At 39.9% G+C, this 23,637-nt stretch overlaps 1 protein-coding gene across 2 annotated transcripts in view; it reads right to left on the minus strand.

The window, feature by feature from the left end:
* Positions 1-23,637, minus strand: part of WDR64 (WD repeat domain 64) — a 169,766-nt gene that overhangs the window by 46,446 nt on the left and 99,683 nt on the right. Inside the window, exons 13-17 of one of the 2 annotated variants that reach the window (XM_036757404.1) lie at positions 19,179-19,302; positions 16,103-16,278; positions 10,167-10,331; positions 7,272-7,277; positions 6,865-6,995 (exon numbers count right to left, since the gene is read on the minus strand). In XM_036757404.1, the coding sequence (XP_036613299.1) occupies positions 6,865-6,995; positions 7,272-7,277; positions 10,167-10,331; positions 16,103-16,278; positions 19,179-19,302 (602 nt within the window). Of the gene's footprint in view, positions 1-6,864; positions 6,996-7,271; positions 7,278-10,151; positions 10,332-16,102; positions 16,279-19,178; positions 19,303-23,637 lie in introns of both variants that reach the window. The other variant, XM_036757403.1, reaches the window with a different exon arrangement.

Here is a 23,637-nt window from a genome sequence, read left to right on the forward strand (position 1 = left end):
AACCCCTTCAATCCCTTAATGTAGAAGCTGCTAGATCTTGTATTATCCTGATTGTGTTTCCACAATACTTAAATTGTTTCTTTCTGGCTGCTTGCAGTATTTTCTCCTTGATCTGGGAACTCTGGAATTTGGTGACAATATTCCTAGGAGTTTTCTTTTTGGGATCTTTTTCAGGAGGCAATCATTGGAGTCTTTCAATTTGTATTTTACCCTCTGGTTCTAGAATATCAGGGCAGTTCTCCTTGATAATTTCTTGAAAGATGATATCTAGGCTCTTTTTTTGATCATGGCTTTCGGGTAGTCCAATAATTTTAAAATTATCTCTCCTGGATCTATTCTCCAGGTCAGTGGTTTTTCCAATGAGATATTTCACATTGTCTTCCATTTTTTCATTCCTTTGGTTCTGTTTCATAATATCTTGATTTCTCATAAAGTCACAAGCTTCCACTTGCTCCAATCTAATTTTTAAGGTAATATTTTCTTCAGTGGTCTTTTGGACCTCCTTTTCCATTTGGCTAATTCTGCCTTTCAAGGCATTCTTCTCCTCATTGGCTTTCTGGAGCTCTTTTGCCATTTGAGTTAGTCTATTTTTCAAGGTGTTATTTTCTTCAGTATTTTTTTGGGTCTCCTTTAGCAAGTCATTGACTAGTTTTTCATGGTTTTCTCACATCACTCTCATTTCTCTTCCCAATTTTTCCTCTACTTCTCTAACTTGCTTTTCCAACTCCTTTTTGAGCTCTTCCATGGCCTGAGACCAGTTCATGTTTTTCTTGGAGGCTTTTGATGTAGGCTCTTTGATATTGTTTTTTTTTTCAGCCAAAGAAAAACAGTTTATTAAAAATCTACCATGTTGGTCAGACTCTTAAGAAATCTTAGCATTGACTAGACTCTTTTTTGTTAATTTAAATTTATTTATTTAACATATTTGGTTTTCAGCATTGATTTTCACAACAGTTTGAATTACAAATTTTCTCCCCATTTCTACCCTCCCCCCCCACTCCAAGATGGCATATATTCTGGTTGCCCTGTTCCCCAGTCAGCCCTCCCCTCTATCACCCCCCTCCCCTCTCATCCCTTTTTCCCTTCCTTTCTTGTAGGGCAAGATAAATTTCTACGCCCCATTGCCTGTGTATCTTATTTTTTAGTTGCATGCAAAAACTTTTTTTTTGTTGTTTTTGAACATCTGTTTTTAAAACTTTGAGTTCCAAGTTCTCTTCCCTCTTCCCTTCCCACCCACCCTCCCTAAGAAGTCAAGCAATTCAACCTAGGCCACACGTGTATCATTATGTATAACCCTTCCACAATACTCATGTTGTGAAAGACTAACTACATTTTGCTCCTTCCCAACCCATCCCGCTTTATTGAATTTTCTCCCTTGACCCTGTCCCCTTTCCAAAGTGTTTGTTTTGATTACCTCCACCCCCATCTGCCCTCCCCTCCATCATCCCCCCCCCTTTTATTTTTTTTTATCTTCCTCCCTCTTCTTTCCTGTGGGGTAAGATACCCAACTGAGTATGTATGGTATTCCCTCCTCAGGCCAAATCTGATGAGAGCAAGGTTCACTCATTCCCCCCTCACCTGTCCTCTCTCCTCCTCCCACAGAACTACTTCCTCTTGCCACCTTTATGCGAGATAATCCACCCCATTCTATCTCTCCCTATCTCCCTCTCTCAGTATGTTGCTCTCTCATCCCTTAATTTCATTTTATTTCTTTTAGATATCTTCCCTTCATCTTCAACTCACCCTGTGTCTGTTCTCTCTCTTTTACATATATATATATACACATACACACACACACACACACACACACATATATATATATACATACATACATACCCATACATACATATACACATAGATATAAACATACATACACATTCACTTCTATATATACATAAACATATATATATATATATATATGCATATTCCCTTCAGCTACCCTAATACTGAGGTCTCGTGAATCATACACATCATCTTTCCATGTAGGAATGTAAACAAAACAGTTCAAATTTAGTAAGTCCCTTGCAATTTCTGTTTCTTGATTACCTTTTCATGCCTCTCTTGATTCTTGTGTTTGAAAGTCAAATTTTCTATTCAGTTCTTTTCACTGAGAAAGCTTGAAAGTCCTCTATTTTATTGAAAATCCATATTTTGCCTTGGAACATGATACTCAGTTTGTCTGGGTAGGTGATTCTAGGTTTTAATCCTAGCTCCATTGACCTCCAGAATATCGCATTCCAAGCCCTTGGATCTCTTAATGTAGAAGCTGCTAGATCTTGGGTTATTCTGTTTGGGTTTCCACAATACTCAAATTGTTTCTTTCTGGCTGCTTGCAGTATTTTCTCCTTGATCTGGGAGCTCTGGAATTTGGGAACAATATTCCTAGGAGATTTCTTTTTGGGATCTATTTGAGGAGGCGATCGATGGATTCTTTCAATTTCTATTTTGCCCTGTGGCTCTAGAATATCAGGGCAGTTCTCCTTGATAATTTCTTGAAAGATGGTATCTAGACTCTTTTTTTGATCATGGCTTTCAGGTAGTCCAATAATTTTAAAATTATCTCTCCTGGATCTATTCTCCATGTCAGTGGTTTTTCCAAGGAGATATTTCACATTGTCTTCCATTTTTTCATTCCTTTGGTTCTGTTTTATAATATCCTGATTTCTCATAAAGTCACTAGCTTCCACTTGCTCCAGTCTAATTTTTAAAGTAGTATTTTCTTCAGTGTTCTTTTGGACCTCCTTTTCCATTTGGCTAATTCTGCCTTTCAAGGCATTCTTCTCCTCATTGGCTTTTTGGAGCTCTTTTGCCATTTGAGTTAATCTATTTTTTAAGGTGTTGTTTTCTTCAGTGTATTTTTCAGTATTTTTTTGGGTCTCCTTTAGCAAGTCATTGACTTGTTTTTCATGGTTTTCTTGCCTCATTCTCATTTCTCATCCCAATTTTTCCTCTACTTCTCTAACTTGCTTTTCCAAATCCTTTTTGAGCTCTTCCATGGCCTGGGACCAGTTCATGTTTTTCTTGGAGGCTTTTGTTGTAGTCTCTATGACTTTGTTGTCTTCTTTAGGCTGTATGTTTTGGTCTTCTTTGTCACCAAAGAAAGAATCCAAAGTCTGAGACTGAATCTGGGTGTGCTTTCGCTGCCTGGCCATATTCCCAACCAACTAACTTGACCCTTGAGTTTTTCAGTGGGGTATGACTGCTTGTAGACTAACGAGTTCTATGTTCCACGTTTGAGGGGGAGGTGCCAGCTGTGTCACACCCGCACTACTCCCTCCCCAAGAACCCCCAGTCCAGACTGGGCTTAGATCTTCAGCAGGCTGTTGCACTCCTGCTCTGATCTGCCACTTAATTCCTCCCACCAGGTGGGCCTGGTTCCAGAAGCAGCAGCAACTGTAGCTGCCCCACCTCCGCTGCCCCCGGGGTTGGAAGCCGAACCGTGAACTCCTTCCACTCCTGCAGCTTTTCCCACTAACCTTCTCTGCAGTCTTTGGTGTTTGTGGGTTGAGGGGGTCTGGTAACTGCCGCAGCTCACATATTCAGGGCGCTAGGGGCCCCATCCGCCCGACTCCAAGTTTGGTTGTTCCACGTCGCTCAGGCTGAGCTCTGCTCCATTCTGTTCCCAGCTCCCAGCTCCCAGCTTCCAGCTCCGTGTGGAATAGACCTCTCCCAGAGACCATCCAGGCTGTCCTGGGCTGGAGCCCTGCTTCCCTCTGCTGTTCTGTGGGTTCTGCCGTTCTAGAATTGGTTCAGAGCCATTTTTTATAGGTTTTTGGAGGGACTCGGTATGGAGCTCACTCTAGTCCCTGCTTACCAGCCGCCATCTTGGCTCCGCCCCCTTCTTTGATATTGTTGACTTCTTCTGGCTGTATGTTTTGGTCTTCTTTGTCACCAAAGAAAGATTCCAAAGTCTGAGTCTCAATCTGAGACCTTTTTCACTGCCTGCACATGTTCCCAGCCAACTTACTTGACCCTTGAGTTTTCTCTCGGGGTATGACTGCTTGTAGAGTAGAGAGTACTTTGTCCCAAGCTTGAGGAGCTGCACTGTTGTTTTCAGAGCTAGACAGCAAGCTCTGCCACACCAGCACAACTCCTCCCCCAAGAACCACCAACCCAGACCGGACTCAGATCTAAGCTGGCTCTGCACTCCTGCTCAGATCCGCCACTTAATTCCTCCCACCAGGTGGACCTGGGGCCAGAAGCAACTGCAGGTGTAGTTCTGTAGCTGCACCACCTCCGCTGCCCCTGGGGTGGGGGGGGGTGTTGGTGGCAAAACCACAGACTCCTTTCACTCTGTCCCAGCAGCTTTTCCCACTAACCTTCTCTGTTGTCTTTGTTGTTTGTGAGTTGAGAAGTCTGGTAACTGCCACAGCTCACTGATTTAGAGCACTAGGGCCTGTTCTGCCAGGCTCCTGTTCTGCCCGGCTCCTGTTCTGGTTGGTCTGCATGGCCCATGCTGGGCTCTGCTCCCCTCTTCTCCCAGGTCTGTGCGATATACCCCACCCCACAACCATCCAGGCTGTCCTGGGCTGGAGCCCTGCTTCCCTCTGCCATTTTGTGGGTTCTGCAGCTCTAGAATGTGTTTAGAGCCATTTTTTATAAGTGTTTGGAGGGACCTGGGTGGAAGCTTACACAAGTCCCTGCTTTCCAGCTGCCATCTTGTCTCTGCCCCCCTTTTTTTTAACTTTTAAGTTATGTTCTCCCAGTATGTGTGTTGCCTGTGGCCCATGGAGAGCCCTCCCAAAAAAGGAACTCCTGATCTGGGCTGAAATAGAGCTCCATCCCAAAGCTGCCCTCTTTTGACCATTCTTCACAAGCATCTATTGTCCAAGATCCTCAGTGTTAGTCCAGGTGCTTGATGGAGGAAGTTGTCAGAGTTAGTGGGTACTGCCCAATGCCAGACAGGTCTGTATGCTAGAATTGGGGTTTGTGATTTGGGGTATTGTAGTAGCAATTTAGATTTGAAGATCTTTCCCACCTATTAATAGGCCATGTGACCTGCTTACATCACAGGAAGCCTAAGTCACATGTGGTAGGAGGAGCTTCCTGACAGGAAAGGGAGGTTATGTCACAGGAAATGCAGAGAGAGAGAGAGAGAGAGAGAGAGAGAGAGAGAAAGAGAAAGGGAGAGAGAGAGAGAGCAGTTATAGCTGCTAATGGCTGCTAATGGCCACCCTCGTCATTGTTAGAACTGAACAGGCTGACTTAGCTGTACTGTGAGTTTGTCTTTGGGAAGACCCCAGCAGGGGGTCAGAGAGGTTTCGGGATGGTGAGGTTCTAGGCTGTGATATGGTATTTTAAGTTCCTTGCTGTTATGATAAAGTGGGCTAACTGGCTGTGGGAGCTGAACACTTGTTTATGGGATATGGTTCTCAGGTGTCTGAATAAATGTTATACTTCTACCTTCTATATGAGAGTCTTTCATACTTTGCAATTCAGAACTACATAGGCATATTCATGATTATTGTTGATGTTGTGTTTATTGCCTTACTGATACAGGTATGTAGTGCTCAGATGTACCATTCCTTAAGAGGAAGCTCCAGCTTATGGGATAGCAGAGCCTAGGCACCCACCTGACCTTCACTGCTAAGCCTGGTAGGTGCCATGTATGGCACTTTTCCAATAGGTTACACCTAGCAGGACCAGTGCCACTGCAAGGAGGAGGATTCCCAGGACTGAAAATACAGAGATAATAGTAGTGACTACACCCTGAGATAGGGCCCTACTGTCTGGAGGTGGTGCTATGGAGGGAGTAGGGGCACTGATTCTATTCCCAGAGCATCCAGGACAGTAGACCAAGGCAGGCCTGGGGTTCATTAACTATAAATTTAGCACAGTCCCAGTGAGATGATTTCCATGAGCTTTGGAGAGAAGAGATTAAATTATGAGCTCCTCCATTAGACTGTGAGCTCCCTGAGAACAAGGACTTTTTAATTTTTTTAATCCCTAGGCTTATCTCTTAATTAATGCTTTCTGACTGATTGAGCTCCTACTGGCCTGGCTCCTGTCACCAATTTTCAGGAAGTGCATTTTTAGAAGGGACCTATTAATCCCCTGAGGAAAAAACAAAATGATACTAGATATTGCCCATACCTTTCTCCCAACTCTAGGGTGGAGGATAAATAAGTGACAGAATCTGAGAAAAAGCCTCACTCTTCTTTTGTGGGTGGTGCTGCCCTCAGGACTGCACCTGGATCCACTTCAGCCTAGAGCAGGAGCTCCTTTTCTGTGAGAATTCTTCATGAGCCACAGGTGACATAGATGTTAGGGGAGCATAATCAAAAAGTTTGGAAATGTCTGTTTTAAGCAACTGATCTAGGCCAACACAAATGTAGAAAGTGTCCCTTGCCCTTGATCTGATTGTATTCTCATTTTTTGTTTCCCGCCTCCAGCCGAAGCCCAAACTGTTTTCTGTAATCACAAAGATTGTATGTGTACATTTATATTAAGTAGTTTCATGGATTTGGAGTCCCAGGACCTCAATTTGAATCCCTATTCTGTCCCTTATTTTCCTATACAACTTCAAGCAAGTCACTTAACCTGTCTAGGCCCCAGAAGGGGTTGGAAAAGATGACCTCTGAGCTTCCTTCTAGAACTGTCATCTCTCTGTGTTTCAAGTCAAATTCCATGGGATCTGTTGAACAAATTGTGCAGGTTCACTTTATCAATACCATTTGTGATTTAAAAACAAAACCAACTTTGATCACGTTCCTCTTTTGAACATGACTTCTGCTGAGAAGTCTACCTCATCTCTTCCCACTGTTTGGAACACAGTGGATCCTTTGGGTCCCTTGGAAGTATATCCATTAAGCAAAAACCAACCAACCAAACAAAAAACCCTTTTTCAGGAGAAATATTACTTACAATTCTGTGACAGTGCACAGTACAAAGTTCCATAGGATAATGATTCCATTTACAGTTGCAGCAGCGATCATGTTGTAGCCTTCCGTTATTAGCACATCGAAGCATGTCACTTCCATTCTGATTCCAGGGTTCTGCAGAATGAATGGAAGGGCTTTACTGACAGTCACAGCAAGAGCACTTTGAGAGGAAAGTGTGTGCATGTAGGGCAGTTCTGTCATCCACAGGGATATAGAACTAGTTAAAAGAATGTTTCTAACTTAGCATTTCATTCATGGAAACACAAACAAACTCTTTTCTTCCTGGATGTTCTATTTAAGAAATTTATAGCTTACTGATAGGACTACTTTTATGCTATCAATCAGAAGGAAAAGTAGAATGGTGTAGAAAAATAGCATAGGATTTGCGACATCTGACTCCAAACTCTGCATTAGCTGTGAGAACTTTGACGTGGCACTTAATTTCAATGATCCTCAGAGTTCCTTTATCTATAAAATGGGGATAAGTATCATGGTACTTTCTACTCACAGATTTATTGTGAAGATCCAAGGAAATTGTGTATGTAAAGTGCTTTATAATGATAAAGGACTATATAAATATATTATTATTATAGGAAAACAGTGACAATTTTTTAAAGTATAGAAAAACTTATGAAGTTATTTGGAAAAATAAGGAATTAACACAAAGTGGCCTAGATTTTTTTCCTAAGTGACTTTTGTAAACATTTTGCCATTAAATAATCATTGTAATTGTACTATGCAAATAATGTGTGGTATACAAATGCCAAATCATGAAAAAAATGACTAAGGCTTAAAATTTTTGCCTCAATAAAAGATTTCAGCTTCTGTGGAAATTCTGCAAGATAGCTTCTGTGTATTTTAGTAACTTGCCAGAAATTTTTTTTTGTGTGTAAAAGTAGTCTTTTTCATTATATAGGAAACTACATACACCAACTGCTGTCATATTTTGGCTCATTTTTCTTCTACTTCTGCCTTTTATTGGAACCTGAAAGTCTCATGAATCAAATCCATGGAACTGAAACCTTAGCATTTTTAATGACATGATTCATTAGAGGGGTTAAATAAAATAGAATTATTATATGAAGAAATCTTTTCTGTTCTTCCTTTCATACAATTTATTTGATGGTATTCTTATTCTATTCATAAATTTCAAAGCAATATCAAATGACAACAAAACACATTTGTAAAGAATGAAATTTGAAATGCAGGGCCAAAGTGCATATTGTGTTTCAACCCAAAGGAAAATGATGTGTGTGTGTGTGTGTGTGTGCGTGTATACACACATGTATGTATAGAAAAAATAAGTGATGTGTGTGCTATGAATTGTTTTCTAGCTGAGACTAAATTTTTAGCTTCTTCCAATAGTGGCTGAAAAACTTGAAATGTTTTATTGATTGCTCTCTCTATTGTAATTTTCTTGCCTATGCTTGGTCCTTTGAACATGTCTCCGTGCATGGTTCATTTTGTCATGTGCCCAAAGACAACAGAAAAATAATTCAATTAGAAAGCTGATCATCTTGCCTTACATCATCCTCTTGATGGGCATAAGCAAATAAGCCACCATGAAGATGATTAAGAACATTAAGCTTCAGTGTCAATCTCCCTTGAAGAAGATTAAACAGAGAAATTTGATGAAGAATTTGGCAAGTTCCTCCAAACTAAGTCAATATGCCTTTATACAAATTGATTTCTAAGGTAAAGTAGGCAAAGAGGGAAGGAAGATTATAGTGGAAAGTATGTTTGAGGATTAAAAAAATGAAAGCCAAAGGTGTATAACTACTCTCTCTTCTGTACATAATGAATACTCTCTTTAAGAAGAGAGCTTGACTGTACTAGACATGATCAGCTGTGAATGACAGAATATCGAACCATTGACTATAAGTAACAAAACAAAGAACCAGCTATATAGATATAGCAATTATTTTGGAATCGTCTCATTCTATGTAGTAAGGTCATTGGTTGATTAAACCAAAGGTTAAAGTAAACAGCAAATTAGAAGATGAAGATAAGAAAATGACTTATATGATTCTAGAAGATCTATCCTAACCATGTTTTTGGACCATGCCAAAGATTTTACTGGTATAAGGAACTTGCAATAAAGTGTAATGGAGGCTTTCCTGCACATGCTCAGATGACCTAATATCAAAGTATGCAGCTTCTGGGAGAAGACATAGTGGGTTCCCTTACCACGTGGGTGGCAGTAGCCTATGTCAATTGAATGTGCTGCCAGAAAATGCTACCTCTTTAAAACTTGCCAGACTGGGACATTCTCCCATATCCAGAGAGGGTGAGGGTCATGTTTACCCATAGGGCCCATGCTATGAATTGACTGGGTGGAGGGATGGGCTACCTTTCCCTGCTCCTTTTTACATTGCAGCTCTGAGAAACAGGGTTGGGGTTTTGAATTGGTTTGTTCTGTTTCATTTGTCCTTTTCAGTTCTCGGTGCAGGAAGTACCTCATTGGACCCAGAATCAAACCACAGTGACCTTGGACAAGCCATAGCGACCTTATAGACAAGCATTAATCAGAATGAGAAGGAATGGAGAAATTGTTACCTGCATCAGTAGGGAGGATACCCACCCACATTGTAGAAGTTATAAACTCATCAAGGAATCAAAGATTGTTCTTGCAGGAGGCTCTTTTGTGATCAGAAATGGAAAAATATGCTATTATCTTATGTTTTTCACTCAGCTCTTAAAAGTTCTTTACAACCTTGCCCCAAACTATTTATCTAGCCTTGATATACATTACTCTTTTCCACCATCTGCAATCCAGACAAACTGGCCTTATGTTTCTGTTACTCACACATGACACTCCATCTCTTGCCTCCATGCCTTTGTCCTGGTCACCCCTCATTCCCAGAATGTGGTCCCTTCTCCCACCATCCTCACAGAATCTCTCTCTTCAAGGCAATGCTCAAACATTAGCTTCTACATACAATCTGTCCTTATATCTCAGCTGCTAGTGTCTTCCCTGACTACCTTCTACACAACCTTGCATTTTTCTGTGTTTATCCTATGCATACTTACATATGTACTTGTCCCTCCACTAGAATGTAAGTTCCTTGAGAATAAGGATTATTTCATTCTTTGTTTCTGTATTTTTGGCATCTAGCACAGTACTTGCTACATAGTAGGTACTTATAAAATGTTTATTGGCTAAAATGACTAGCTATTGATTAGATTGGAGGGTGAAGGAATAGGACTAACATGATAAGAAAATGGGCCAAAATAGTTCTTGTGAAAAGGGAGTCTAGAATTTAAACTTACAATATTAAGGACAACAGGCTCATCTTCATCAGGTACCAGCTCAACCTCTGGGATAAGTATATCCATAATCTTGGGTTTAGAAGACACTGTCAGAGAGATGACTTTCTTCCCTTGTATGAATAATGGCACAACTTCAGGTAGTTCCCATATCACAGCAAGAAGAGGATCATCTTCTTTACCCTTTAACAAAAATACCCTTTAATTAATACCCTTTCTTTCTCTTTAGAAATGTCCTTTCTTTCTTTTCTTTCTTTCTCCTTTTTTTCTTTACTTGCTTATTTAATACTCAATAAAAATCCATTAAGCAAATGAAAGACTTGTTAATTTATAAAAGTAATTTATGTAGGAAAAGCAGCATTATGTCTCAAAGGCCGAAAATTAGTCTTTTTGATAAGTAAAGAAAAGACTTAAAATCGAGAACTGGCTATGAAGAAACTTCAAAAGAATGTGCAATAGGCAACCAAGAGACCTGGGTTTTAGTCCTGTTGCTAATTAGCTGTGAGATGTTTAGCTCTGCATCATCTGGAAGAGTTTCCATATTGATGAGATCATGGATCCATCAAGGTACTGAAGCAAGTTGATCTGACCCCAAATTCTGATCTTTAGCACTTTTGGGGCCCTGGCTGTGTAATCCAATTTGTTAGCTTTGTCCCCTAGCTTTGTGTCATTTACAAATTTGATAAGCATGCGATCTTTGCCTTTAAGTCATTGATAAACCTACTTATAAATAGTTGGAATTTAGAATCAGGAGATGAGCTCAGGTTATGACTCTTTTTTAAAAATAAGTTTTTATTGCTGTCTTTTGTTTATTACATTATCACATTTCCCCTAGTATCCCTCCCCCTTTTTCTCCCAGAGAGCTATCCACTATAACAAATAGAATTTTTTTAAAAAGACAAACAAAAAAAAAAAAGAAAAAGAAAAAGAGGGAAAAAAAATCACAATTGATTAATACATTGAAATAAGTCCTGACTCTCACATAGTGGAAATCACAACTCTCCAAGACCATTTTCTCACCTCTAAAAAGGGAATAATAATATGGTGGTTACCACCTCACAAAGTTGTTGTGAAAAAAGTGTTTTATAAATGTGAAAGCACTATATATGACTTCTCCTCACTTCCCTGCCTCTACATCCTTCCCACCTACTGTCTTAAACACTTTGAAATCAGTCTTCTTACCCATTTCCACTGAATTTGCTCTCTCCAAGTCAGTAATGACTACCCCATTACCAAACCCAGTGGTGTTTTCAGGACTCATCTGATACTGTTGACCACTCTTCTCTTTTTTGATACCCACTTTTAAAAAGTGGATTTCATTGGCTTCCACTACACTTTATCACCTTCCTGATTCTCCTACTTCGGGGACTGTTCCTTTCACTATCTTGTTCCTTAGATCTTACTCTGCTCTCAAATATAGGGATCCCCAAAACTTTTATCCTGTTCTCTCTTTTTTGGTACACATTTTCCCTTTATGCTATTTATTCTTATCACTTCAATTATTACTAGTATGTGGATGAATCCCAGATCTATATTTCTAGCTATGTAGGTCTTCCCCAGATTCTGTACCATAATTCTGCTTGCCTGCTAGATACTGCAATTAGGACAGAGGTTCTTAACTTTTTTATTGTGCCATGGACTACTTGGCAGCCTGGTGAAGCCTATGAGCCCCCTTAAAATGATGCTTTAAAATGCAACAACTAAAATACATAGGATTACAAAAGAAACCAATTATATTTTTAAAAATCAATTTTTTAAAAGTTCACAAACCCCAGGTTTAGAACCACTGCTATTTAGTATATTCAGCTGATATGTCAAACTCAACATGTGCAAAAAAGAATTCACTATTTTCCTTATGAAACCTACTTTTCCTCCTAATGTCTTGTTTCTGTTTATAGTACCTCCGTCCTCTAAGTCATCCAAGTTTAAAACATTTGTGTTATTTTTGACTCTTGCCTCTACCTCACCCCCAACATTCAGTTTTTAAGTCCTCTTTACTCTGTTTTCAAAATATCTCTTCCATTCATTTCTTCCTTTACGCTATGAATCCAACTACCCTAATTCTACTACCCTCTGGCCTGTTGTAAGGAATTCCCCTTGACTGATCTTCTGGCTTCCATTTTCTTCATCCTCTAATCAATATTTCACACAAACATTGCCAAAATGATTTTCATAATGCACCATTCTCACCATAACACTTCCTCTGCTAAAAATCTTTAGTGATTCTTTATCCCTGTTGAGTAAAGGATAAATTCTTTATCTTGACTTTCAAAGCCTTCCAAACTATGACTCCAACCTGTCTATTGTGTCTCATACTATTCTTCTTTAGATATACTACATGCCAGCTAGTTTGAGTGTAGGTTCCATGAGGGCAAAGTTAGTGTTTTATATAAACTTTGCTGCCCTGCCAGGGGCTAAACTAGTGTTGTGCTCACAGTAGGTATTTAATAATTTTTGATAACTATGGTTGCTGGACTTCTCATTTTCTTGAATTCTCATTGTTGGGTCTTTATTTATGTCATTTTACCTGGCAGGATGCCTTCCATTCCTCCTTCTCCACAATGCTGCCTAATGAAATCCTTTCCTTCCTTTCTTAAGGTCCGATCTGAGGTTCTAATTCCTCCATGAATTCTTCCTGATTCTAAGTCTATCACTATTCTACCTACTTCCAGATCTCTCAGAGCATTTTGTTTGGACTTCTCCTTTGTACTGAGAATCTGCCTTGCATTATATTCTTATGCTTATCCATTCCTTTCTATTAGATTAGAAACTCCTTGAGATAAAGGATGATATTTTATCTTTGTACCTCTAGGATCTAGCACAGTGCCCTGTACATGGGTTATTAATAAATGGTTGATTAAATTTAATATTTCTATGGGCACATACACAAGAGGCAAAGAAAAAAAAGTCTTACTGCTGTAAGGTGGCTCACAGATTAGGCTACATCAATTTGATAGATATAATCACTTGAATAGGAGGAAAGATATACAGCAGAGATAGATTGGTCTTATACCTTAAATGACTCAAAGGCCAAATCAAATTTCAAGTCTAGGAAAAGGCAGGGGAGGGAACCCTATCAGCTGCTATCTCTTAGAAGATTCTAGGAATTACATTTTATATATCAAGAAATAAAGGAGAGGTTGAAGCAGAAGGTTATTTATGTATGATTCAAAAGGAAACTAGCTCCAGAGTATGAACTCTCATTTTGACTCCAAAGATAACAAAGTTAAGGGCAACTGGTTGGCACAGTATATAGAGTACTGGGCCTACAATCAGGAAGATCTGAGTTCAAATCCATCCTCAGGCAAGTCACTTAACCCTATTTGCCTCACTTTCTTCATCTGGAAAATAAGCTAGAGAAGGAAATGGCAAGCTAATCTATTCTCTTTGCCAAGAAAATCCTAAATAGAGTCATGAAGAATCAGACATGACTGAACAACAACCACAACAACAAAAGTAAAGAGGTAAAGTAAAAGTAAAAGTAAAGAGACTAATAGGGCTCAGAATATCCTTAATCCTTAGATCATAGTCTATAGAGCTGGAAGAACCTTAGAGGCAATCTAGATGGTCCAGATCTCTTGTACAAATGAGAAGACCAAAGCCCAGAGACATGGGTTTACCTATGTTCCCAAACTTTCTCAAAATTTGTCATTGTTATTATTGTTTGTCCTTCGTTTTAGAAGCAGATAAATGACATTATAGAGTGATATGCAGATTTGCACAAAGTCATCAGCCTCATTTTCTCTTATAGAGTTATCAAAGTCCACTGGTGAGGCAAAAATCAAGATGACTGGCCCTGGATGCAGGGGATGACTTTGGCATGTCTGATATCTGACCCAAAGACACATAAAGTAAATAGCAGAGTTTGAATTAGAACTCAGGTCCTCTTGACTTCAGATCCAATCCTCTTTCCGTTATATTGTTCTACCAATATGTGTACTAGTTAACTTTTATCAATGTGCCCCATTTTACCCAAAAGTACTATTGTAGGAAAAGAATGTGCAAATCAAATCAAATTTTAAATGCACTACAGCAGCCCTCTGTATAAAGGAATGTTGCAGTAAATTTAGCTATGACAAAATAACCTTCTATTAAGTTGACAGACATAGCCTAATCAAGCTGTTGTGTAATGGAAAGTGTACTGGATTTGGATCCAGACAATCTGGGTTCAAATTATAGTCTGCTACATATCAGCTATATGACCTTCTGCAATTCTTAACCTTCTGAAGTTGCATTTTTTTATCTTTAAAATGAAGCTGAGAGTTGGATTAGATGAGTTTCCTAATTTTAAATTTGTTGACCTTACGTTTTCTGAGATTGGACTCTCATGTGTTTTATTGAGAGCATAGCTGTATTTCAGCTTGCTTCAGAAAAGAACAAAAGATTTTAGATATATTTGTATTTGCCTAATTCAACAGAGTGATCGTGAAGTTGAAATGGCCCACTTAAAATGTGAATTTGTGTGGTGATTGTGCTTCAGTTGTGCTGTACAGAATTGTACAGTAATAATGCTTCAAATTGTACTAAAGATATCTATAGACATTAAACAAACATTTAAAAAAACTGTTTCCTATCCCAAAAGTAACCCCGAGAAATTTACATATGGGGCTGTGTTCTCAGTTCTTCCGAGAACTTAAAAAAGGATATTTTAAAATGAGAAATGTAAATTATGAAGGAGAACATTATGACACAGTATACTGTTAACTTGCAAAAGTAATTAGCAATTCTTTGTGCACTTAAAAGTGCCTTTCTGTGATCCTCAGGACAATGAAGGGAGAGCAAATGGAAATGGAAGAAACTTTTGACTTCACCTCTCAAGAAGCAGGCCCATCAGTTTTCTTAATCTTTGCTAAAGCTTCATAATTCCTTTCTTATTCAAGTCAGAAATTATTTCTGATTTTAGCCCTTCTGGAAGAAGAGCAAAAAGTTCTTTTGTTCCAGACAAGGAGAACAGATTCATTCAGTAGTCAGGACAAAGGGTCTAGCTTTTTTTTTTTTTTTTGGCAGGGCAATTGGGGGTCAAGTGACTTGCTCAAGGTCACACAGGCTAGTACAAGTGTCAAGTGTCTGAGGCCGGATTTGAACTCAGGTCCTCCCGACTCCAAGGCCAACCTAGCTGCCCCTAGGGTCTAGCTTTAATTACAAGTATATGAGGAAGTCATTAGCATTCTTAGGTGGTAATGGATACATAGGAAAAACAAGGAGGCTTGCCTAAGCCTTCCAATAATAGTTTACATATAATGCTTTGTGGTTTGCAAAACACTTTACATACATTATCATATTTGATCCTTACAACACCCTTGTTAGGTAAGTGATAGTATAATTCCCATTTTCTAAATGAGAGAACTGAGGCTCAATCATTAACTTTAAGTCCAGGATCATACAAGTCCTCAGGTGAGGTCCAAAAACAGGTCCAGTGTTCTGTCCACTACAACAAGCTTAAAACTGAATCCATCGGGCCCTGAACTTCAAAGCAAAGTTATTTTGTTGACAGGGGACTTTATTCTCACTCAGCAGGCATAGACTCTCTCTCTGGGTCTTATACACAGTCAGAGACTTTCTATAATCTACTCCTCCAGTGACCAATCCAAAAAAGGTCTTGAGTAGCATTCCAGATATAGATAGCTTCTGTATACTGTTGGTTAGAGAGCCCAGTTCAGCTCTTCAGCAAGGCTTTGGTCATCTGACTGAAGTAGTTTAATAAATCTCCTTTGCTGGCAGCTAAGGACAGGCTGCTGGTGGCTGGGCAGACATTCCCTCCAGGAGACAATAAATATACAAAGGAAGCCAGAGAGAAGGGCAGTGAGTAGCACCCTGGCAAACTCAGAGAGAGAAAAAATAGCCCAACTATGGTTAAATATCCAGATGAACCACTTAAAGACACAAATAAAGCCTTACATGAGCTTCACAGAGTACAGATGCCAGAAAGTAAATTAAAAGATGAAATGGAAAACCTGGACAAGTTTGATCCTCCCGTTGTACTCCAGGGCTAGGATCAGGAAGTGATTTTTTTCAGTAGTTGTTAGAAAGGTTAACTGGTGCAACCAATGATCATCCTCTTTCCAGTCTTTCCCTTCAACCAACACTTTCATTTCCTGCCCACTTCCAAAATCCCAGATTTTAAGTGTGCCTGAATAAGAGGAGAAAAAAAAATGATTAATATTTTCTCAGAAAAAAAAATCCGAGTGCTTCTAGCCAGTAAGGGAACAAGGCATTTTCCTACTAAGCTGATTCTCTGTATGTCTACACACTAAGACAGAGGTTCAAACCTTGGGTTCACCCCTTATAACAATAAATGAGATTAGCCCTAGACAAAATTATACAGTCACACACACACACACACACACACACACACACACACACACACACACACATACACACACAAACTTTGTCTTAGGAATCTCTAGTTTCCTCCTTCTGTAACCTTTTCTCTCTCCTTATCAGTAGCTTGCTTCATCCCAGACCAACTAGGGTTTGGTCTTAGTTCTCTGGAGTATAAGGGGCTTAATTCCTCCTGGGCAGAGAGAGTATGCATCCTTCCCAGGCAGCCTGGAAATTGCCATCCCTGCATCTTGCCTCACGTGTCTCTGCCATATTGCACCACGTGGTGCAACTAACTCCTTGGCCCAGCTTCAGCAGATCACTTCCCATCAAATGTGATACTTTTCCTGGGCTCCACCTTATATGCAATCCCACAGTGGGTGCAAGCATGACTTTCTGGGGAACAGGTCACTCCTTCTCATGGTACAATTGTACCTACTACTGAACCCTTGTCTCTCTCCCCCTCTCATTATTTTTACCCCGGGTCAAAGAAGTTCTTCCCTCAGTTTTAACTGTTCCCCTCTCTTGTTTCCTAACCATTTCAGCCATGCAAAAGAGAAAAAGACTCCCTTATATTTTATACACTTTGACTGAAAACTCATTCATTACAATGCTTTATGACTCCCAGGCTATTTGTATTTTTACCCTTCACCTCTAAATCTGGAATGAAAAATTTTAAAGGACTTCCTGAAATCAGAAATCAGGTAGGGAAATGGGGGTGGGGCATAGGGACAGTTCTAAATGCCGGCTCAACGGGGCTCTAGAAATAATTGTAGAGTCTCCCCCAAATGTGGAATTTTGTCCAGTGTAAGTGTAGCCTAGAAAGTTAGCCTAATTTAGTTATTTTAGAATGTGCAGAAGGAAGGTGGTTATTCAGAAGTGATAAGAGTCAGTCAGTCCTTGTCTTCCTTTTCTTCTCCATCCTTAGACTATGAGCTTGGGAGCTAAGAGTTATAGAGAAATTTATCCTCTGTTACTGGCTTCTGCCAATGGATGTTTGGATACCCCCAAGTTTCTTTTCTAGTTCATGCTACCAGCAAGGGTCTCTCTCTTCCCTTTTTTCACACCCTCTTGCCAAAAAGCTCCTTCCTCTCATCTGTCTTGCCTCTGATGAAGAGTCCATCCTTACTATTTCCTCCCTTTGTTTTTAACCCTGTGCTCCCATTCCTGATCTGACTCTCTACTGATCCATTGGTCCACTCCCATAGTGCAGTGATCCTACTATCATTTGTCTAGCCAGGGGCAGGGAACCTGAAGCCTTGAGAGCACATGGGGCCTCTTAGGTCCTGGGTACGGCCTTTTGACTGAGTCCAAGTTTTACAGAACAAATCTCTTTATTAAGGGGATTTGTCCTTTGGATTCAGTCAAAGGGCCACACTTGAGAACCTAGAGGGCCATATGTGGCCTTGAGACCACAGGTTCCCCACCCCTGGACAAGCCACAGTGACATAACAACCAAGGATTTCTACTATCTGAAGTCCTTTGACACCCAGGAAGCTTGGGGCATCAGGTTCAAGTTCAATGGAACAGAGAAAGCAAGGAGGTGGGTGCTACACTGGATTCAGTACTAGTCAGGAAAGGTTAAGGGTGGTGAAACAATGGAGAGATATAATATCTACTCCTCTTTGTACCAGGCTGATTTTTTCAGAGCCTTTTCACCTTTTTGCTGCTTCCCTTATGCAGCCTTAAAGCTCTTTGTAGTATGTAAAATGCTACACTTATGTAAGGCATTATTATAATCATAACAGGGAGCCAATATCTGGCTCTGACACTCACTAATATTATGACCTGAAGCAAGTCACTCAAACTCTTTAGCCTCAGTTTCCTTATCTGGAAAATGAGGGGGATGGACTAGATGACTAGATTAAGTCTACAATTCCTTCCAGGCTCTAAATCTATGATGCTCTGCGCCTAGATGTGAGACACCATGCCAGCACTTTCTTGTACTGGTTTGACCTTCTCAAATTTCAGTCCTTTAATAATTGCTTTCTTTTCTGTCCTCTTCCTTTCTCCTGTCACTGAAGTCTATAGTGGCTATTTCTTCATGTCAAAGGAAAGAAGTCAGATAATGGATGGATCAGGTCTAAGTGAACTGGATACTTTGCCAGGTTCCAGGAACCATTTTTAGTAAAAAGAGTGACTACCTAAGTCTGGGATGTTAACTGAGTCCTATACCCTCATATACCATGTGGTACAGGGGTATTGGGCAGTTAGGTGGGAGTCAGGAATACTCATTGTCCTGAGTTCAAATCTGGCCTCAGATACTTACTAGCTATGTGACCCTGGGCAAGTCAGTCAAAACCTTTTTGCCTCAGTTTCTTCATCTGTAAAATGAGCTGGAGAAGGAAATGGCTAACCAGTCTAGTATCTTTGCCAAGAAGACCCCAAAATGGGGTCGCAGAGTCAGACATAACTGAAAATGACCAAACAACAACAGCAAAAAACAACAGAGGTAGAATAAACCAAGGCAAAAGGCATTTCTATTAATCTGTACCAAAGCCTAGAAATATAATATCAAAGCCTGAAGATGTGGACTTAGTGATGTCAAGGTCATCAAAATGAAACTGATGTTAGCGTCTCTCTTTCCTACTGAAACCTGCTCTTCCCCCAACACACCAGCCCACCAAAAACTAATGAATTCTTCAGCCCCAGTGAATGCAGATCTCCAGGAAGCTAACAGGCAGGAATACTGCTCAAGAGATGTCTTACCATTATATGCTCCTGTAGCAAGAACAAATCCACTCTTATCAATAGCAGCAGTTGTTACTTCAATGTTGTTCCCGTGGGGATCAAAAATCTGATATATTTGGTGTCCTGTGTCTAGTTCCCATACCTAATGGAGAGAAGTCCTTTAGTTCATATGAGAACCTTTGATTCTATTCAAAGCATGTCATACTTGCTATCTATTATACATACCTGAAACTCTTTCATCAAGATTGTTTCCATGAAAAAAGAAAACTATTAAAGATGCTGTATGGTCTAGTTATTAGTCTAGTGGTCTTGGACTGGGTAAGCAATATGCATAGATATCTATGGCAGTGGTTCTGTCAATCAGAAAGCAGCTACTGATTTGGGTAGGAAGTTGGACATTGCTTAGGCACTATGGACCTAAACCAAGGTGAGCAACAGGGCAAAAGATAAATCAGGCTTAGGTGAAACTGGAAGAATTGAATTAGACACAAGTACAATCACTATGAAGCATCCTAGAATAGCAGTAGAAATTAATAAAGAATCTTAGACCTTGAAGGAACCTTTCAAATCATTTAGTTCAACACTTTCATTTTATAGGTGGGAATACTAGACAGGTTAAATGACTTGCTCAATGTCACACACCTAGACCATGGTGGAGCAAGAACTGGAACATGGCTCTCCAGAGTCCCAGACCCACCTCTCTGCTACATGGGGCACATACTAGCATAAAATCTAGAAAAATAAGAGTTAGGAAGAAAAATTATTGGCGTTGTGTCCAAGAAAGGAGCAATTCTGACTTCAGGTGACAATCTTCTTTAGGAAGATTTATCACTAAAGTAGAGATGAATTCATGAGCTACCAAGGTTTGATGGAGGTTAGGGGTAGATGGGAAGGAAAAATCTTTAAGACTCAATTTGCTTAGCTTTTATTCTCTATTTACTCAGCAGTTTTCTGAGCTATAAACAATTTGGTTTCCTAAATTGGTGTACTAACCCAAGAAATGATTGAAAGCCCTATGTAGATGATCATATCTAGTTCTGAATTACTTTCTGATATGTTTCAATGTCACATGAGTTGTAGCATAAGCCAATACAGTGTGTTGGAAATTCAATTCAATCCAATTTTTTAAAGTCCCTAAGTGCTGAACACTGTGCTAGGTGCAGGTGCAAGGAATTCAAAAACAAAACTAAAAAAAATCCTGACTTAAAGGAGTGGATATTTTACTGAGAGGAAACAATATGTATCAATACAAAACATACACACAACAAATACATATTTTTGGGGATGGAGAGCAGGAATAACAACTAAGGAAAAGAAAAAAATGTTTCTTGTTAGGAGGTAGACATTGGGCTGGATATTGAAAGGAGGCTAAAGGTTCTGAAAGAGAAATGAAGAGGGAGAACATTCCAGGAATGCAGTCTGTATAATGGCAAAGAGGCCAAAGATGGAAAATCATGTATAGGGTACATCGAGTAGTCTGGTTTTGTTAGAAGACGAAGTATTGGAGAGCCTGTAAGGGCAAGCAAAGTGGGAGTTTTTGTTGTCTTTTGTTTTGGAGTGCTTCTCGCCACTAAGGCAATCAAGTGCCTTTGATTGAATCTTGCTTTTGTTTGAAGGAAGGCCCACACTCCTTTGCTAATTAGGTCAGGAGAGGTGTGAAGCCCTTGAGAGGTGTGAAGTTCTCGAGAGGTGTGAAGCTGTCTGATGTGAAGAAGTGTATATATACTCTGAGTTTAGCATTTTGTTTGGAGCTCACTCACTGGAAGAGTGTCATGTGATTTGGCCAAATGAGACTCTGAGTAGTGGTTACAGAGTACCGCCCCCACCCCCCAGCTTTGAAAACCCAGATGTTGGTGCTTCTCTCTCTGGTAACTGTGTATGTATTGCTACGGTCAGACAAGAAGCCTGTGTGTTGATCTGTGTTATTTTCTCTGTTTGTAATTTCTGCTTGTATTTGCTCTGAAGTTCAGGGTGCTGACTTTTTCCCCTGAACTAAGTGAATGATATATGTATCTTTAATTAAAGTGAGGTTGTAAAGCACCTAAAGTTGCTTTCCCTAGAAAAGCAGATCAAAGAACCTGTGCTAGCAGCCCTCCTGTGTGCTGGTGTTGTTGGTCTTACACCTCCCCAGCAGCTGCTAGAAACCATTGTTATTACAGAGCCTAGAAGGACAAGTTGAAGGCAGATTATGAAGGACTTCAAATGAAAAATAGAGCAGTTTGTATTTAGGGTTAGAGTCAATATGAAGCCACTAAAGCTTCTTGAGTGGCAGTGGTGGGGGGGGTGATTAATAAAGTCAGATTTACACTTTAGAAACACATTTGGCAGCTGTATGGGGGAGGATTGTAGAAGGAAGAGACTGGGTGAGGAAGATTAGTTAGGAGGCTATCTTAATAGTCCAATCTAGAGGTGGTAGGAGACTGAATTTAGGCTGGTGGTCTTACAAATGGCAAGAAGAGGATAGATGTGAAAGATCTTATGAAGGCCGAATCTGTACACTGAGCAGCTGATGTATTTGGGGAGGGAAGATGAATGAATGAATGAATGAGGCATATTAAGTACTTACTATATGCAAAGCACTGGGGATATAAACAGAAAAGTAAAATAATCCTTGATTTCAAAAAGCTCCCATTCTATTGGGAGAGAAAACAAATATAGAAGGTTTTAGGAGCAAGTCAGATGAAGAAGTCTGTAGGGTGCAGTGGCAAAGCAGATATTAATGCCTTATCTTTAGTATCATTTCCACTGGTGAAAATGTTATCAGTGTCCCATGTTGAATCATTTGACAGTAACAAGTGACAGTGACCAGAACTTTCTTTTCTGAGTCTTCAGTAGTTGAGGCTTTTCACACCTGCAGGAGTATGTGCCAGGGTGTATCTCCACAGAGGTTGAGAGAGAAAGAAGGAGGATTTCTCCAATGTTGCAATCTTGAGTTTCTGAAAGAATAGTGGTGCCTTCAAAAGAAATAGAGAATTGAGGAGGAAGGTGGGTCAAAGAGTAAAGCTAGCAAATTCTATTTTGGACTAGTTGAATTTTGGATACCTATATGTCATCTAGCTGAAAATGCCCAGCAGGCACTTGATTCAAAATTGGAGTTCAGAAGAGAGATCCCTTATCCCAAATATTCGGGTGTCATCTGCATAAGATGTCAGTTAAGTCCATGGGAGTTGATGAGATCACTGAGAGAAGAAAATGGGGCCCAGGATAGAGCCCTGGGGTATATCCATGCTTAGGAGTCAAGTCATGCAAAGGAGAATGAGAAGAATCACACAAACAAATAGAGAACCAGGAGAGAGATGTGTTAAAATAACTCAGGGAATAGGAAGTTTTCAGGAGGAGTGGTAGGTAGTGTAAAATGTTGCAGAGGGGTCAAGAACTACAATTTCTAAGAAAAGGCCTTTGGATTAGCAATAAAGAGATTATCAATGACCTTGATTGAGAATCAGGATACCTTGGCTCTACTCCTCTCACTTCCATGAGTTATGTGATCTTGGGCAAATAATTTAATTTCTTGGAACTTCGGGTTTTTCATTTACAAAATGAGGTTAGACTACTTGACCTCTATAGTATCTTTTAGTCCTAATATTTTATTCTGTGAGCCAGGTTTGCTAGAGATTGAATGAACCAATCCTTAAATTGATAGGTAAACAGGACTAAGAAGCCTAACCCTGAATTCATGGTGACTCCAACAAGGTGAGCATCCCTTATGGATCTAAAACATTTTGTCCCGACAACATAACCATTGTGAAGTATCTGCTAGATCTACAAATTGAAAGGATTTTAGAAGGAATCATAATTTCTTTGTAATGGGGTATTGTTTTGGTTTTGTTGGGTTTCTTGTCGTTGTTCACCCTTTATTCTCCAAGAGGACCTATGACATCATGAGGGTGGTGCCTTGATTTTTGAGTGAACTGGATTTAAGTGAGGCAGAGCTACACCTTACTCTCTCCTCCAGAGTCATCAAGGTTTAGTGCCACAGCCAGCCTTCAGGTGGTGGTATTCTATTTAGCAGACACAAAACCAGGACCTCATTTCCCAGGAAAGACCAATGCCAGTGCACATGGGATATTTCATTTTGAAGAAGACATAGAAATCTAAAGAAAAATGAAAAGGATGAAGAAAGAACTCAGAAGATTCATAGAGAACAAGACATGGCAACTTGGAAGTCCTAGGATACTAAGGGTAGAGAGACAAATTGGAACAGAAGGATGGAATGACTTCTGGGCTGGCTAAAAGGACGTAAGGCAGAAGCAGAGCTGGAGAGACTTCTATTTCCATCTAGTGGTGGGAAGAGAGTTGAAGAGCCCAGGACGAAGTGATGACCGAGAGCTACTAGTAATAGGGCTTGTGGCTGCTAAGGCGTTGCTCTGCTTTCTCCCGTTCACTGGTGGAAACTTGAATTTGGGAAACTTCTTTTCCATATTATTCTAGGGAAGAAGAGAGTGGGGATGCACTCATTTGTGGAATGGTTGCTGAG

This window comes from Trichosurus vulpecula, chromosome 4, assembly GCF_011100635.1.
Source record: "Trichosurus vulpecula isolate mTriVul1 chromosome 4, mTriVul1.pri, whole genome shotgun sequence".
Taxonomy (NCBI): Eukaryota; Metazoa; Chordata; class Mammalia; order Diprotodontia; family Phalangeridae; genus Trichosurus; species Trichosurus vulpecula.